Source organism: Oncorhynchus kisutch, linkage group LG22, assembly GCF_002021735.2.
Source record: "Oncorhynchus kisutch isolate 150728-3 linkage group LG22, Okis_V2, whole genome shotgun sequence".
NCBI lineage: Eukaryota > Metazoa > Chordata > Actinopteri > Salmoniformes > Salmonidae > Oncorhynchus > Oncorhynchus kisutch.
The window spans coordinates 772667-791659 of NC_034195.2; the positions used below are offsets into that span (position 1 = coordinate 772667).

The window sequence follows — 18993 nt, forward strand, 5'->3', positions numbered from 1 at the left end:
GAATGGCTAGGTGGGTTCTACTCCACTTATTTTGTGGTCCCAAAAGAGATGGAGGGTTTCGACCGATTCTGGACCTCCGCAACCTAAATGGGTACTTGAAGGTACTGAGTTTCCTCATGCTGTCCCCAGGCCACATGTTACAGGCCGTACACAGGGACCAGTGGTTTGTGACGCTGGACCTGAGGGATGCATACTTTCATGTTCCTGTTCACACAGCTCATTGACAGTACCTCCAATTCGCTTTCGAAGGGACGGCTTACGAATTCATGATTCTTCCCCTAGGCCTCTCCTTGGCATCCCGCACACAAAGAGCGATGGACGCTGTCCTGGGACCTCTCACATCCCGGATTATTGATTCTCAATTACCTGGACGATTGGCTGATTTGTGCCCCGACCAGGACCCAGGTCCTGTCAGACAGAGACATGATTCTGACCCACATCGGCAGGCTGTGCATTACTGTTAAATGACAAGAAGAGTCATCTGACGCCCACCCAGAGGGTGGCCTTCATTGGCATGGAACTGGACTCAGTCCTCGTGTGAGCACGCCTGCCCGCCAGAAGGGTTCAGGAGATCTTATCTTGTCTCGACCTCTTTTGGCAGGGGCCCTGACCTGTCAATGCCTGTTAGATTTGCTGACGGCGGCCTCATTGTTGATTCCCCTAGGTCTGCTCCATCTCCAGCCTCTTCAATGGTGGTTCAACTCCCACCGGCTGCACCCAAAGCGCAAGCTGCGGGTGACCGCCCAGTTCCTCAGGGCATTGTTGAGGTGGCGCTGTCACTCCTTTCTCTCAGGTGAGGTGGAGATGCTGAGGATGTGCCGCCGGGAGCTGGACAGCACAGACACCTCCCAGATCGGTGGGGGGTGTGACCAAGAGCAGGTCGGCCAGTGGCTGATGGCTACCCCCCTTGGAGTGGAAGGCACATCAATACACTAGAGCTCCGAGCTGTACTGCTGGCTCTGCGGTCTTTCCTTACGCAACTGAAGGGAAGACATGTCCTGGTGAGAACGGAGAACACCACAGTGGTGGCTTACGTCAACCATCAGGGTGGACTGAGGTTCCACTGCCTCCATCTTATGGCACGGGAGCTCCTTCTCTGGGCTCAGGGTCGACTAGCGTCTCTACGTGCAGCGCAAGTACCTGACATCCTGAATGTGGCAGCAGATATGCTCTCGAGGGAGGGCCCGCCACCTTGGGACTGGAACCTACATCCCCAAGTGGTGCAGCATCTGTGGGACAAGTTCGGGCGGGCGCAGGTGGACCTGTTTGCCTCCCTGGACAATGCACACTGCCCTCTGTGGAACTCCATGTCGGAGCCACCAGGGCCTCTGGGCTTGGATGCTCTGGCTAACGATTGGCCAGGGCTGGAGCTTTATGCATTCCTTCCTCTTCCCCTGATCCAGGCCTTGCGAGACAGGATCAGGAGTATCGTCTGCTGCTTGTGGCCCCATACTGGTCCAGATGACACTGGTTCAGCTATAACCTATCCCTATTGTCTGGGACACCTTGGCAATGGCCCATGAGACCCTATCTGCTGTCTCAGGCCGGGGGAACTCTATGGCATCCGAGACCACACTGCCTCAGTCTGTGGGCTTGGCTGCTGAACGGCACCAAAGGTCCATGTTAGGACTACAGGAGGGCTTAATGAACACTATTCAGAGCGCAATGTCACCGGCCACAACAGCGGCATACCAGTTGTTCTGGCGGTTGTTTTGCTCTTGGTGCACTGGTATTGAGGTTGTGCCCGAGTCATGCTGGGTGCAGCTTGTCCTCCAATACCTGCAGTCTCAATTCGAAGAAGTTTTGGCAGCCTCTACACTGAGAGGGTATTATATCTGCCTGCCATGTGGGGTGGATGGACAGGCCAGTGGGGTGCCATCCCTTGGTCTCCAGGTTTATGAAGGGGGTTCATCGCCTGCGTCCAGCTAGGACCCGCTCAATGGTGAGCTGGGATCTGGATGTGGTCTTGGCAGCTTTGGCAAAGCCGCCTTTCAAACCGTTGGAGTCTCCCTGAATCACCTCTCTATGAAGGTGGCTTTCTTGGTTGCGATTACTTCCATGAAGAGGGTGGGTGAGCTCCATGCTCTAGTAGTTTACAGGTTCACAGAAGCTTACTAAATAATTAGCTACAATGGCTGCTTCTGATGATTCCTCTTTCCAAGAAGGAAAGAAGAGGAACAAAACATTTTTTTATGTTCTTTTATATAGTAACATACAGCCCTATTTATTTGAGCCGGTATACACTTAAGAGGAGTTGAGACCACGAGAAAAATAATTGCGAGACCAGCAAGCGGCAGCAGCCTAGACCAGATAGACCAGCACTCAGGCGAGCAAATTACAAATTAGTAAGTTGTTTTGCTGTCAGTAGCTAGCTAGCAATATAAGCTCTCTTTTTACACAAGGCAGTGTTGTTCAGTACAGCACAATTTGGTGATCGATTCGGCCATAACGGGGCTTGCTAGTACCTCTAAAAGGCAAGCTAGCCAAGTTTAGCTAGCTAGCTGTGTATTTGCTATATCTAAAATATACTGTACTACAGTCTGTAGTCTAACGTTATAGCTAGCTAGTAGTAATAGTTCAGTAATGTTGATTAATGTTGATAAATTCTGAAGTTTTAATGCTGAATCAATATGATAAATATATTTGTTTTTCTTACGTCTATTTTAGCAAAGAAATGTACTTTGAAGTCCCAAGTGTAGGAATACAGGTGAAATCCGTTACTGACATAGACATGATGGCGTAGCAGGAAGATCATAATGCAGTGAACCAAGAGGTTAAAATCCCAGATAAAAACATGTTGAATCATAATAATTACTGTATAAATAAACATACACAATGTAGTCATGTACAGTGCATTCGGAAAGTATTCAGACCCCTTGACTTTTTCCACTTTTTGTTACGTTACAGCCTTATTCTAAAATGGATTTAAAAAAAGTAAAATACCTCATCAATCCACAATCAAAACCCCGTAATAAAAGGCATAAACAGATTTTTTGTTATTTTGGCAAATGTATAAAAATAAAAAAAATACACATTAACATAAGTACTGTGTTGATGCACCTTAGGCAGAGATTACAGCCTAGAGTCTTCTTGGGTATGAAGCTACAAGCTTGGCACACATGTATTTGGGGAGTATCTCCCACTCTTCTCTGCAGATCCACTCAAGCTCTGTCAACTTGGATGGGAAGCGTCACTGCAAAGCTATTTTCAGGTCTCTCCAGAGAAGTTTGATTGGGTTCAAGTCTGGACTCTGGCTGGGTCACTGAGACTTGTCCCAAAGCCACTTCTGTGTTGTCTTGGCTGTGTGCTTAGGGTCATTGTCCTGTTGGAAGGTGAACCTTTGCCCTAGTCTGAGGTCCTAATCGCTCTAGAGCAGGTTTTCATCAAGGATCTCTCTGTACTTTGCTCCGTTTATACTTCCCCCAATCCTGACTAGTCTCCCAGTACCTGCCGCTGAAAAACATCCCCACAGCATGATGCTGCCATCAGCATGTTTTACCGTAGGGATGGTGCTAGGTCTCTTCCAGATGTGACGCTTGGCAATGAGTTCAATCTTGGTTTCATCAGACCAGAGAATCTTGTTTCTTATGGTCTGAGTCCTTTAAGTGCCTGTAGGTAAACTCAAAGCGGGCTGTCATGTGCCTTTTACTAAGGAGTGACTTCCATCTGGTCACTCTACCATAAAGATCTTATTGCTGCAGAGAAGGTTCTCCCATCTCCACATAGGAACTCTGGAGCTCTGTCAGAGTGACCATCGGGTTCTTTGTCACCTCCCTGACCAAGGCCCTTCTCTCCCGATTACTCAGTTTGGCCGGCCAGCTCTAGGAAGAGTCTTGGTGTTTCAAAACTTCTTTCATTTAAGAATGTTGGAGGCCACTGTGTTCTTTGGGGACCTTCAATTCTGCAGAAATGTTTTGGTACCCTTACCTAGATCAGTGCCTTGACACAATCCTGTCTCGGCGCTCTACAGACAATTCCTTTGACCTCATGGCTTGTTTTTTTTGCTCTGACATGCACTGTCAACTGTGGGACCTTATATAGACAGGTGTGTGCCTTTCCAAATCATGTCCAATCAATTGAATTTACTACAGGTGGACTTCAATCAATTTGTAGAAACATCTCAGGGATGATCAGTGGAAACATAATGCACCTGAGCTCAATTTTGAGGCTCATATTGTGTGCAGAATGATGAGGAGAGAAAAATGATTTAATACATGTCAAGGGGTTTGAATCCTTTCTGAAAGCACTGTATGTCATATATGTAAGTTGGAAACACTATGTTTAAACCACTGTGTGTGTGTATCATCACATCTCATTTTTGTTTGCAGGGCATCACATGTGAAACTTCATATGAAATATCATCACAAGCATTTCAAAAACACATGGTTTCACATGTAAAATCCACATGAAACTTCATGTGAAATATCATCACACGTGAAGTGTTCCAAAAACACATGGTTTCACATGACTTCACATGTGCAAAACAATAATGTTTTCACAATAATCACAATGATGTGATTTTCAACATGTGAAATCAATTTCCGTAAGGGGAGTCTAAGGGTATAAGAGGTCACAGTATTAGTGTCTTAACTCTTACTCTTGTCACCTTGATACCTGTCAGTTTCCTAGTCTGGTCAAGGTCAAGGCCACCCTAGACACTACTAAATGCAGAGATAGTAGCTTACCAGTTACGGTTCCTGCAGTCAAAAGCAGCCACACCATTTGAATCTGGAGTCCATTTGATACCTGTATAAATGATACAGTCACACAATCTCCACAGTCAGCAAACATCATGGCATCCATTTAAATTCTACAACACCACTGCAATGTACATCATTAGAGAGCGTTGACATGATTTATGTATACTAGTATGTTGTTATGTTTTGCTGTGCTATCTTTAATGTTCTATTCTAGATTGAAACATAATTCTGTGCTGATTTATGCTATCAGTTGTATGGAGCTGTGGGCGTATGACATCAGCATTGTGTGGGCATCTGCCTCATCCTTTACCAGGGTAGATTCTGAAGAAACCCGAGGAGCTGCCAAAGTACTGCCAGGTGAGGGTGGGGTCTTTCTTGAAGTTATTGGCGAACACGTCATTCAAAGCTTCCGACATGTAGATTCCATTGAGGATGTAGGGATCTTTACACAGGGGAGATAGAGAGAGCAGCAAATGAGTGAGATGGAAAGTGTAGCATCACATATAGCAATACCTTTCACTTTAAAGGCAGACTACGCCACACCTGATCCAATGTTCTTACATGCTAACCTCTCGTCAAATTCAATGTGTGATTTATGTAAAAAAATATGTGCTATGTGCATATATAAATTAGGATTTGCATCCAAGGGCATCAAGTGAGGATTTGGACCCAAGAGCCTGCAAATGGCCTGTTTCAACTTCACCACACACACACCTTTGTTGTAGACATTGGTGGGGACCTGTACGTCACTCTGCATTGTGTTGACTGGGATGTTGTTGAAATGCTCATTCTCCTCCAGAGGAAACTCCCCACCCAGCTCGATGAAGTTACCATCGTCATCCATTGTGTTCACCAGCATGGAATTATAGTAGTCAAACTGGAGAAGGAAGAAGCACGAGGTAGGTGGAAGAGTTGCATTCAAATTCATCAAGTGTGATTGGAAGTTGAGTAAGTTAGCAGTGTATATATCAGAAACGAGCTTCTTCTCATGGCATTGTGTGTTTTTGTGGTAATCGAACATGTGCATGATAGTTACACATTTCATTATCTCTATTGTGGTACTGTAGAACAGCTTTCTGATACTCATAGTAGCATTACTTTGATAAATCTGAGACCTCACATTCCCACAGACAGAATGACAAACCTGTAGAGTTTTGTTGAACTCGTGGTACAAATCTGCATCCTCCGCAGACTCAGCCAACCGCTGAGGAGAAAATAAAGATATATTCATTTAAAAAAGTTTTGCAAACCACAAGCTCAACCACAATACTCATGGTTAAAGTTCTGGGGGTGGCTACTCTCATATTGCAAAGAGTGTATAACAGCAGGGGACATCAACAGATGGTCCAATGGCAAATTCTGGTCTGCGAGGGGATCTAACGTGTGTGTGGCTTGTATCTGACCTTTGTACTCACCTTAACGGACTTCATCTTGGACCCCAGCATTCTCTCTATGTCCTCTGAAAAGTCCCTCACTTGGGCTCTCCCATCGATGTCCACTATCTTGATAATGGACTCTACATCTCTGAATTTCTGAAAAGAACAAGGGAGATGTTTAACCACGTCTGTAAGTCTGTCTGATATGTCATATTTGATCATCTGGTTTCGTTATTTGTACAGGAAATGAAATTCAGCTCCAATTGCAGCATTGCCATGCTAACGTGGCACGTATCATTCTCTCTTGGGCCTGATTGATTCAGAGAGCTAAGTGTGAGCCATTAGGTAAAGCCATTTGAAGACGAAACAGAGCTCTCTGACTTTACTTGTATCTTAATTACTCGATTAAGTCACTCACTAATCCTAATTAATCCAAGCAAGCCATATACTGAAGGCTGAAAGCGTCATACTGTGTATTCTGAAGCTATTAGAGGAGTCATGACTGAATCTGTTGGGGAGAGAGTTCAGCTATGCTGGCAATTCACAGGGACAATGAGTACACAATGGTCATCATAATGTCAGGAATATCACATATTGAGGTAGATCCAGTACGTAGCATAGACTACATCAGCATACCATAAAATAGTAGTTGAAAATTTAAATGTAATTATTATAACTAAGAATAGAGACAAGCAAACAAACTAATTAGTAAAGACAAGATTGGGACATGACAATCTGAAACAAGTACAGGAGGACACAACATCATGATGGTCATTATGGTAAAGAGTTCCTGGTTCCTACATTATATTAGTGTGATCGCATTTGTAGCCTAGCTGCCCTGTACCATGTGTGTCTTTGTCTGCTGCCCAGGGCCACTAGCTGTGCCAAGTATCTCCCTTCCCTTGACTCCACTCCAGTCCACTCTACTCTACAAAAAAATTAGGGTTCCTCAAGGGTTCTTTGGGAAGGGTGATGGTTTTATGTGGAACCATACCATACCTTTGATGGTTCTTTGTAGTTCAAGAAAGCATTCTTTCCTCTTTTGGTGATAATTAAAATGTAGGGACAGCAGCTCTTTCAAATATTTTGGGGAATGGTTTGGGCACAACTTTTTTTGGTTCAACGGTGAGTGAGAGTATCATTACAGTTTATGTAATCTGTGGTGTTGTGCAATTGCATGGTGTGTATGACTACGACCAGTGATCTTATGAAAGATGTATGCCCTTGTGTCTATTGAAAACAGTTGACTAAGTCTGTAGTTCTCAATTCTCTCCTCAGGGACCCCCAGCTGTGCCAGAGCGAGCACACCTGATTCAACTTGTTAATAAACACAATGAATCCACTGGCATTTTAAGAATATAATATGGTTACTAATCCAGACTAACTTTTGAGATTGAAAAATGTTCTTTATAGAACCATTATCCATAAAGGTTCTATAAGGTTCTATAAAGAACCATGTATAAATAACCTTTTTGGGTGCTACATAGAACCTTTTATTAATGGTTCTTTATATAACCTTAGGAAAATATTCTTTATAGCACCATACAGGTTCCATTTGGAACCTTCAGAAAAACAACCTTCTGCTATGGTTACCAAACAAATAAGCCTTATTTGGAACTATATCATTTAGAACCATTTGTTTTTAGTGTGTGGCGTTAGAAGAGAATATGGTGCTCCACATGAGATTATACATGTGATGAGACAAGGAAAGTATGGGGAAGATGGTGATCAGTGGGTTGAAATGGCAGAGAATATGTGTGGTAAGTGGAGCTGTTTCTGTCCTAGGGTTGATGTTAATTCGGTCGCATTCTCGTTTAGGGATCAAACCCCAAATAAAACCCATATTTTACCTTTTGCAGAATGTTAGCTCCCGAATATCTTGTGGTAGCCTCGCGTAGTTGCACTGAAAGGACATTTGCCCAATCTTGGACCCTGAGAGAGAGAGATAGAGAGAGAGATAGAGAGAGAGAGAGGTGATGGATAGTGAGGGATGATAGATAATCTATCATCCTGTCCATGACAGAATATAATCATCAAGATTTTGGCCTTGCTGTCTACATGACACTCAAAACCCAGACTGGACCCATGTGCCAAAAAAGTCCATGAATATCACAACTGTAATGACAAATTTGTTTAATCTGTCCATGGTTGATGTAGGTGCCCCTCAAGCACATGATTGGATTTTAAGCATAGCCGGGGGATGCTGAGAAATATGTTTTGCCCCCGCTACAGACGGCTACATCGGTCTGCTAATAGTAGTAAAGTAAAGGCCCAGTGCACTACTTCTGATTTATTCATTTTCTATTCAGATTTTCCAGGGGATGCTGCAGCACCCTAAGCACCCCTACTTCCCGCGGCTATGATTTTAAGGCACCTATAGAACTCTCTCTTTATATGTCAACAGACAGACTACCAATGTGGTGTTGTATGGAAATCAAATGGAATGAGGCGCAATGCTATTTGTTTGCTCCTCCCGACCTCATTAAAAAGAATGCCGCCGAGGGAGATGCCTGCCGTTTTACGATGCTGTAACCAATTGTGCTATTGTGTATGTTTTGTCGTGTTATTTGTAACTTGTTTTGTACATAATGTTTCTGCCACCGTGTCTTATGACCGAAAAGAGCTTCTAGATATCAGGACAGTGATTACTCACCGCGTACTGGACTAGTACTTTTTCTTCAACGATTCGGACAGGAACGATTTACTTCAGACGCCCGACAAGGCCCTCATCCCCGTCATTCGCAGGAGAAAGAGACAGAGGTATCGGGGACGAAGGTCCGGATGCCTTGAAAGAATCCGATGCCGAGAGGGTAATCTACCTTTACCGTCAGTCCTATTAGCCAACGCACAATCAATCGATAATGAAATAGACGAACTACAATCACGTATATCCTACCAACGGGACATTATAAACTGTAACATCTTATGTGTCCCCGAGTCGTGGCTGAACGGTGACATGAATAACATACAGCTTGTGGGTTTTAAGCTTTTTCAAGCAGGAACAACGGCCTCTGGTAAGACAAGGGGTGGCTGTCTATATATGTTTGTAAAGAACAGCTGGTGCACGAAATCTAAAAAAGTCTCAAGGTTTTCTCACCTGAGGTAGAGTATCTCAAGATAAGCTGTAGAACACACTATTTGCCAAGAGAGTTTTCAGATGTATTTTTGGTAGCTGTCTATATACCACCACAAACCGATGATGGCACTAAGCTCGAACTCAATGAGCTGTATACGGCCATAAGCAAACAGGAAAATACTCATCTAGTGGCCGGGGACATTAATGCAGGGAAACTCAAATCCGTTTTACCTCATTTCTACCAGCATGTTAAATGTGCAACTAGAGGGAAAAAAACTCTAGACCACCTTCACTCCACACACAGAGATGCGTACAAAGCTCTCCCTCGCCCTCCATTTGGCAAATCTGACCATAATTCTATCCCCTCTGCTTACAAGCAAAAACTAAAGCAGGAAGCACCAGTGACTCGCTCAGTAAGAAATTGGTCAGACGAAGCAGATGCTAAGCTACAGGACTGTTTTGCTATCACAGACTGGAATATGTCCTGTGATTCTTCCGATGGCATTGAGGAGTACACCACATCAGTCTCTGGCTTTATCAATAAGTGCATGGAGGACATCGTCCCCATAGTGACTGAACGTACATACCCCAACCAGAAGCCATGGATTACAGGAAACATCCACACTGAGCTAAAGGGTAGAGCTGCTGCTTTCAAGGAGCGGGACTCTAACCCGGAAGCTTATAAGAAATCCTGCTATGCCCTCCGACGAATAATCTAACAGGAAAAGTGTCAATACAGGACTAATATTGAATTGTACAAAACCGGCTCCGATGCTCGTCGTATGTGCAAACTATTACAGACTATGAAGAGAATCACAGCCGCGAGCTGCCCAGTGACACGAGCCTATCATACAAGCTAAATTACTTCTATGCTCGCTTCGAGGCAAGTAACACTGAAGTATACATGAGAGCATCAGCTGTTCTGGATGACTGTGTGATCACGTTCTCCGCAGCCGATGTGAGTAAGACTTTTTAAACAGGTCAACATTCACAAGGCCGCGGGGCCAGACGGATTACAAGGGCGTGTACTCCGAGCATGGCTTGACCAACTGGCAAGTGTAATCATTGACATTTTCAACCTGTCCCTGACTGAGTCTGTAATACCAACATGTTTCAAGCAGACCACCATAGTCCCTTTGCCCAAGAACACTAAGGTAACCTGCCAAAATTAATACCAACCCATAGCACTCACGTCTGTAGCCATGAAGTGCTTTGAAAGGCTGGTCATGGCTCACATCAATACCATTATCCCAGAAACCCTAGAGCCACTGCAATTTGCATACCACTCCAACAGATCTACAGATGATGCAATCTCTATTGCACTCAACAATTCCATTTCCCACCTGGACAAAAGGAACACCTATGTGGGAATGCTATTCATTGGCTCAGCGTTCAACACCATATTGCCCTCAACTCTCAACACTAAGCTAAGAACCCTGGGACTAAACACCTCCCTCTGCAACTGGATCCTGGACTTCCTGATGGGCCACCCCCAGGTGGTAAGGGTAGGTAACAATGCATCCGCCAACTGTTTGTTTGGTAAGTTAGTCTAGTGACCAGCTAGGCCGAATTAGACCTTGATTAGACCCCCATTGATTTCTAGTCAGTCTCACTCAGATATCATATTAAAATATCATATTCAAATGTGACGAATTGCACAGATTTAACACGAAAACTAAAAATGTGCATGAAATTTAGTTTGAAAAATCTTCTCTCTGTGTATGTGTAGAACTGCACATAAGGAATTCTAAAACTGTGGCCCCTCATGATGAGTTCCGGTTTCTTGTGACACCCACCCCATCAAAGTTGCGTTTAAAAAAATGTAAGAGCTTAAGAACTCAATTGGTGAAGTCCATAGGATCGAAAATGGATGAATGCAACAAACATGTCTCTGTCACTATCAAATATAGTCATGCGTGGTAGCTCTACAATTTACTCGAAAGGCAATGCACTCTGGGAAATAGTGTCTATTTGGGTCCACAGACTCCACACTTTTGGTGTTGATTTAACACGGTTAATTATTTATTTTATTACACTTCAGAATTTGCTGTGTAAGCATCCAACTTCCTGTTTGCATTGTTTACAATTGGCTTTTGAATTACAGTTTTTTCAAGTATCATAAAATAAATGTTCAGTGTCATGTTGAAGAGCCATACAGTAGTTGAGCGTCACAACTTATTTATACCTATCTGTACAAAATATCATTGGTTAATTGGTTTCACTTGATTATATACTCCTGGGTTCATGGACATTGAGGAGAATGGACATTTACCGAATGTTCAGATAGAAATGTATTGTGTAGATCAAATATGGCTGTCAGCTAGATTGGAATAGTATAGGAGATTGTGTGTGCTCTATTCATTATATTTCTATTATCAACATGCAGTTCCAGATTACAGCCCTGCCATTCGTTGAAGTAACTTCCTGTGATCTGTACTAAAATATTTAGAAAAAGTTTTAGCTTTCTCAGATTGGTATTAATATAGTTTTGAAAAGTAGTCACTTTCTGAGATCTGTTTTCAAATAGTTGGAGCCTCCAAAGTAACTGTTTGGTTCCCCCGGGAAAAATAGTTACTTTCCGCAAAGCACAGTTAAAACTACCGTTCAAATCAAATCAAATCCAGGTCTGCAGTGATAACACCTTGGATCAGACTACCCCAGTCCCGCTGAGGCTTCAGGCAGTGATGGACCCAGTGTGGTACAAGTTAACATGCAGGTCTGCTCACAGGAGGTTCCTCTGACAACATACTCCGGTCTGCATGACCATCTGTCTACCAATGTGGTGTGATACCCCTGCCTATTGGCCCGGCCCAAATGGGTGAGGGCAGAGTCCTGCAAAATAACAGTGGTCAACCGATCATACGACTGGCACTTTGGACCACTTCCTGCACAAACAGCCACTGGCAGTGACTGAACTGACCACTGCTTACTGGGAATTGGCAGCCTATGGGAGAAATGCTTCTTGGTAAAAAACTAAGTTGGTTTGCAAAACCGGTTGCAAGGATGTCATTATAGAGTCTTTCGTTTCATCATGGTCAGATTTATTACTAGTTTCAAAAGCAAGACAATGTTGCCTGTTAGTGGGTCACGTATATTTTATCTATAACACACTGGCTTAAAAACCAGTGGAACTGCCAGCAATAAGCTGTTGGCTACTTTGAAGAGCGAGACAGCTTTGGGTCAATCAATATGATATTCGGCCTGACTCAAGGATTTAAATGTATGTAAGCTCAGGAGAATATCCCGTTTGTCCAACGCCAGCCCTGTATTAGCCTACAAAATCTAATCTACAGAAACACAGACAAGCGCAGAACAGCCAGCACTCCCATTGTGCCTTGGGGAAACGGCAATGCATTTTATCACAAAGACAAGGCTCGCCTTGTCCCACATGGGATGAAGCAAAATGTAATGTAGTAAACCACGTGACAAACACTCCGTCACATCAGCACACTGAGTGACCCGACGACGATGTTTGTTCTCTTCCAGCAAAAGTAAAATGGTGGCTGAATTCCCACAAGTTGAGAAAATCTGGATTTTGAAAGCAAGGGGGGGGGGGGGGGCTGGGGGGGGGGGGGGGGATCCTGGCTTTGATGCCGGATGATGAATCACATCACATCAAATCATGTTGTGGAACTGGCCTGGCTGACCGCTGGCACTGTCCCCTAATATGGTGGGATGAGAGATGAATGTGAACACAGGGCCAGACGGGCTGACAAGCAGAGTGCAGAGTGTGGGACTCGAGCGTGATTAATCTCCCTGGCTCATGGGACCTTTTTAGGTGCTGTGATTTTGGTGACAGTTGGATGGGGTTCAATTATAGCAGAGGGAGTGAAGCGGAGGCAGAGGAGAAAGGAATCAGGGTCAATGTGTAATCAGGCCTTGAAACAAACCGAACAGCAGCTGACTGCAGATAAACAACAATAACCAGCCAGTCAGTCAGACAGACCGTATTGGAATAGAGGTTCAACCTAGAAATCCTCCTCCTTATATGCCTTTTAGCAGACACTTTTGTCCCCCTACTATAAATGGCTGGATTCGGCTGGTCAGAAAATGTGCTTCCTCAAAAATGTTCCAAGTGCAACAATTACATTTGTTCGAAGGGTACTGTAAAAGTCAATCTCAGGGTGACAAGCTGCTGATAAAACTGTGGAGACTCATCAACATCAAAGGCCAACTGGAGGATTGCTACATATCACACAGTGCCGGACCAACAAGGAATTCTATATCTGAGATAGTACAGTAAGAATACCACTGCACCAAGTGATAGATTTACCCCCCTTGTGCCTCCACATCTGAGGTGTAGCTGACACACAAAGCCTCAGTAGCCTGTATGAATAGAAACTTTAAAGGAGAGACTGTTGGAGGTGAGCAGTACTACATGATAGCACTAAGGGGCTACTCACGTCTCAGGTGGTATCTTCATCTGAGCGTGAGCAGTGAAGCAGAACCAGCTGAAACACAGGATCCACAGGCCCAGCCTCAGCCCCGCTGGAGTCCCTCTGGGTCCCATCCTGTTCGTTACTCCACCTGGCTCGGCCCTGGGTCCTAGTCCCATCCAGTAAGGGTCCACTGTGTCAGCCCTGGGTCCTAGTCCCATCACGTAAGGGTCCACTGTGTCAGCCCTGGGTCCTAGTCCCATCCCGTAAGGGTCCACTGTGTCAGCCCTGGGTCCTAGTTTCATCCTGCCTGGGTCCACTGTGTCAGCCCTGGGTCCTAGTCCCATCCTGCCTGGGCCCACTGTGTTAGCCCTGGGTCCTAGTCCCATCCTGCCTGGGCCCACTGTGTTAGCCCTGGGTCCTAGTCCCATCCTGCCTGGGCCCACTGTGTCAGCCCTGGGTCCTAGTCCCATCCTGCCTGGGCCCACTGTGTTAGCCTTGGGTCCTAGTCCCATCCTGCCTGGGCCCACTGTGTCAGCCCTGGGTCCTAGTCCCATCCTGCCTGGGCCCACTGTGTCAGCCCTGGGTCCTAGTCCCATCCTGCCTGGGCCCACTGTGTTAGCCTTGGGTCCTAGTCCCATCCTGCCTGGGCCCACTGTGTCAGCCCTGGGTCCTAGTCCCATCCTGCCTGGGCCCACTGTGTCAGCCCTGGGTCCTAGTCCCATCCTGCCTGGGCCCACTGTGTCGCCTGAGGAAGACATCTGTACCGGTGGTATCTATGGCTCCTCTCCAATGTCTCAGTCAGCACACAAAAAAACAACGACAACGCACCTCAGGATCAGCAAGCCTCAGGAAAGTGTCGAGGAACATCCCAATGAGTCTGTGGGGGAAAGTGTTCTCATGTTGGCTAAAGGAAGTGGAAGCCCCATGACGTCATTTTTGACTGTGTTGAATATGTGAACCGGAATACTGTCCTCCTCTGAGTCCGTAAATACCCGCAGTCGGGATTCTGTCATCCCCCAAGTCTTTCTCGTTATCTTCTCATTCTCTCAAAACCACAGGCCAACCTCTCCTTTTTCCAATCCTAAAGCACTACAGCATTCTCCTGTTGGTGTTAGAAGTGTTGCCTTCTAGTGTTAGAAGTTGAGAAGCTCAAAACACTCCAACAGGACACAATGAAGAGGCACTGTTTAGATCACTGTGACCAGTCGATCAACCATGAAGACGACACAAAGTTGCATGGTGGTCATTCACAAGATCTAGATTACTGTAGTTCCTCTCTGCATCCTGGCGGTGAAGGATCCTTTCCTGGTCTCTGGAATACCAGAGCAGATGAACAGGTTATGCACAGACCAGACAGACGTGCCGTCACACTGACAACGACGAGATGAAAATAACCCACAGAAAAATGATGGGAGGGAGGCTTGCAGCAGCCATTGATTTGTCGGCATTCCGACGCTGCCTACTCTGTCATCAAATTTAGGGCGTAACCTAGTTGGATTAAAACTCCCCACCCCAACCGAGATGGGGATAGGAGAGTGAGAGGAAGGGAGGGGTGGATGGAGGGAAAGTAGAGAGGAGGAGGGAGGGAGCGAGGGGGGATCGAAGCGGAGGATTGGATGAGGGGTTTGTTTTATCTAAGAGGATTATAGTGATTTCTGGAGACAGGCTCTTGTCCATCCAATCAGTGGATGATAAATAAAAGCCCCAACGGTTTTTTAGCAAAGGCTGGACTGGGATGAAGCCTGATACTCCCCTCCAACATAAACACGCTTGCCAAGCCAAATCCCGCCCGGCCACTCTGGCAATGTGGCACTCTGGCACAGGAGCACCACTAAGCAGGAGGGAGCATTACCGAATGGACACACACACGGCACAAATGCACAGCATGCTCAGATACATACACGCACTCACACACACACACACACCTTTATGATTTTTTTAAAGCACTTTGGTACTATTTTCACAAATATGTGGTACATTTTCACAACTCTTAGTACAAAACGTCAAACAGCTCACACTTGTAACCCAGTCAGTCTTTCATTAAAAACCTATCGATGTGCATTCATTTGGATTGGAAAAATCTCTCACCACAAACATTGATTCAAAATAATAGTTTGTGAAATGTAATGAGAACATTGGTTTAATCACCAAAACACAACATAATGATATCTTCTAAATGTAGTCGTTTTGACTACCAGTTAGCCAATAACAAACAATGCAGAGATGTTTCAAATTGCCCTTAGAAGTGATAAAAGTCGCATATGCTACAGTGCATTACAGTTCACATTAGGCAATACACAAAACTGACAGAAAACCCATCATTTACATAATATCTAATCAATGTGTAATAAAAGGTGTGATCAATGACGACAACCTCTACAATTATTCATGCAAAACAACCATGTTATTTTCAGATATGAACTCAGCAAAAAATAGAAACGTCCTCTCACTGTCAACTGCATTTATTTTCAGCAAACTTAACATGGGTAAATATTTGTATGAACACAACTAGATTCAACAACTGAGACATAAACTGAACAAGTACCACATACTTGTGACTAACAGAAATGGAATCATGTGTCCCTGAACAAAGGTGGGTTCAAAATCAAAAGTAACAGTCAGTATCTGGTGTGGCCACCAGCTGCATTAAGTACCGCAGTGCATCTCCTCCTCATGGACTGCACCAGATTTGCCAGTTCTTGCTGTGAGACGTTAAACCACTCTTCCTCCAAGGCACCTGCAAGTTCCTGGACATTTCTGGGGGGAATGGCCCTAGCCCTCACCCTCCGATCCAACAGGTCCCAGACGTGCTCAATGGGATTGAGATCCTGGCTCTTCGCTGGCCATGGCAGAGCACTGACATTGCTGTCTTGCAGGAAATCACGCACAGGACGAGCAGTATGGCTGGTGGCATTGTCATGCTGGAGGGTCATGTCAGGATGAGCTTGCAGGAAGGGTACCGCATGAGGGAGGAGGATGTCTTCCCTGTAACGCACAGAGTTGAGATTGCCTGCAATGACAACAAGCTCAGTCCTATGATGCTGTGACACACCGCCCCAGACCATGACGGACCCTCAACCTCCAAATTGATCCAGCCTCTCTCAGACTATTGCGGACAGTCTGAGCACTGATGGGCAGTTCAAATCAAATCAAATGTATTTATATAGCCCTTCGTACATCAGCTGATATCTCAAAGTGCTGTACAGAAACCCAGCCTAAAACCCCAAACAGCAAGCAATGCAGGTGTAGAAGCACGGTGGCTAGGAAAAACTCCCTAGAAAGGCCAAAACCTAGGAAGAAACCTAGAGAGGAACCAGGCTATGTGGGGTGGCCAGTCCTCTTCTGGCTGTGCCGGGTGGAGATTATAACAGAACATGGCCAAGATGTTCAAATGTTCATAAATGACCAGCATGGTCGAATAATAATAAGGCAGAACAGTTGAAACTGGAGCAGCAGCATGGCCAGGTGGACTGGGGACAGCAAGGAGTCATCATGTCAGGTAGTCCTGGGGCATGGTCCTAGGGCTCAGGTCCTCCGAGAGAGAGAAAGAAGGAGAGAATTAGAGAACGCACACTTAGATTCACACAGGACACCGAATAGGACAGGAGAAGTACTCCAGATATAACAAACTGACCCTAGCCCCCCGACACATAAACTACTGCAGCATAAATACTGGAGGCTGAGACAGGAGGGGTCAGGAGACACTGTGGCCCCATCTGAGGACACCCCCGGACAGGGCCAAACAGGAAGGATATAATCCCACCCACTTTGCCAAAGCACAGCCCCCACACCACTAGAGGGATATCTTCAACCACCAACTTACCATCCTGAGACAAGGCCGAGTATAGCCCACAAAGATCTCCGCCACGGCACAACCCAAGGGGGGGGGGGTGCCAACCCAGACAGGATGACCACACCAGTGAATCAACCCACTCAGGTGACGCACCCCCTCCAGGGACGGCATGAGAGAGCCCCAGTAAGCCAGTGACTCAGCCCCTGTAATAGGGTTAGAGGCAGAGAATCCCAGTGGAAAGAGGGGAACCGGCCAGGCAGAGACAGCAAGGGTGGTTCGTTGCTCCAGAGCCTTTCCGTTCACCTTCCCACTCCTGGGCCAGACTACACTCAATCATATGACCCACTGAAGAGATGAGTCTTCAGTAAAGACTTAAAGGTTGAGACCGAGTTTGCGTCTCTGACATGGGTAGGCAGACCGTTCCATAAAAATGGAGCTCTATAGGAGAAAGCCCTGCCTCCAGCTGTTTGCTTAGAAATTCTAGGGACAATTAGGAGGCCTGCGTCTTGTGACCGTAGCGTACGTGTAGGTATGTACGGCAGGACCAAATCAGAGAGATAGGTAGGAGCAAGCCCATGTAATGCTTTGTAGGTTAGCAGTAAAACCTTGAAATCAGCCCTTGCTTTGACAGGAAGCCAGTGTAGAGAGGCTAGCACTGGAGTAATATGATCACATTGTTGGGTTCTAGTCAGGATTCTAGCAGCCGTATTTAGCACTAACTGAAGTTTATTTAGTGCTTTATCCGGATAGCCCGGAAAGTAGAGCATTGCAGTAGTCTAACCTAGAAGTGACAAAAGCATGGATTAATTTTTCTGCATCATTTTTGGACAGAAAGTTTCAGATTTTTGCAATGTTACGTAGATGGAAAAAAGCTGTCCTTGAAATGGTCTTGATATGTTCTTCAAAAGAGAGATCAGGGTCCAGAGTAACGCCGAGGTCCTTCACAGTTTTATTTGAGACGACTGTACAACCATTAAGATTAATTGTCAGATTCAACAGAAGATCTCTTTGTTTCTTGGGACCTAGAAAAAGCATCTCTGTTTTGTCCGAGTTTAATAGTAGAAAGTTTGCAGCCATCCACTTCCTTATGTCTGAAACACATGCTTCTAGCGAGGGCAATTTTGGGGCTTCACCATGTTTCATTGAAATGTACAGCTGTGTGTCATCCGCATAGCAGTGAAAGTTTACATTATGTTTTCGAATAACATCCCCAAGAGGTAAAATATATAGTGAAAACAATAGTGGTCCTAAAACGGAACCTTGAGGAACACCGAAATGTACAGTTGATTTGTCAGAGGACAAACCATTCACAGAGACAAACTGATATCTTTCCGACAGATAAGATCTAAACCAGGCCAGAACTTGTCCGTGTAGACCAATTTGGGTTTCCAATCTCTCCAAAAGAATGTGGTGATCGATGGTATCAAAAGCAGCACTAAGGTCTAGGAGCACGAGGACAGATGCAGAACCTCGGTCCGATGCCATTAAAATGTCATTTACCACCGTCACAAGTGCCATCTCAGTGCTATGATGGGGTCTAAAACCAGACTGAAGCATTTCGTATACATTGTTTGTCTTCAGGAAGGCAGTGAGTTGCTGCGCAACAGCCTTCTCTAAAATTTTTGAGAGAAATGGAAGATTTGATATAGGCCGATAGTTTTTTATATTT

General features: G+C 45.3%; 1 protein-coding gene across 2 annotated transcripts in view; it reads right to left on the bottom strand.

Annotated features, from left to right (window-relative positions):
* LOC109867631 (voltage-dependent calcium channel subunit alpha-2/delta-4) overlaps positions 1-15030 on the bottom strand; it is an 83836-nt gene extending 68806 nt beyond the window's left edge. Inside the window, exons 1-7 of one of the 2 annotated variants that reach the window (XM_031802004.1) lie at positions 13556-15030; positions 7927-8008; positions 6116-6232; positions 5845-5904; positions 5415-5577; positions 5011-5142; positions 4686-4746 (exon numbers count right to left, since the gene is read on the bottom strand). In XM_031802004.1, coding sequence (XP_031657864.1) covers positions 4686-4746; positions 5011-5142; positions 5415-5577; positions 5845-5904; positions 6116-6232; positions 7927-8008; positions 13556-14289 — 1349 coding nt within the window. In that variant the 5' untranslated portion in view covers positions 14290-15030. The remainder of the gene's footprint in view (positions 1-4685; positions 4747-5010; positions 5143-5414; positions 5578-5844; positions 5905-6115; positions 6233-7926; positions 8009-13555) is intronic. The other variant, XM_020456880.2, reaches the window with a different exon arrangement.
* Between the last annotated feature and the right edge of the window lie 3963 nt (positions 15031-18993).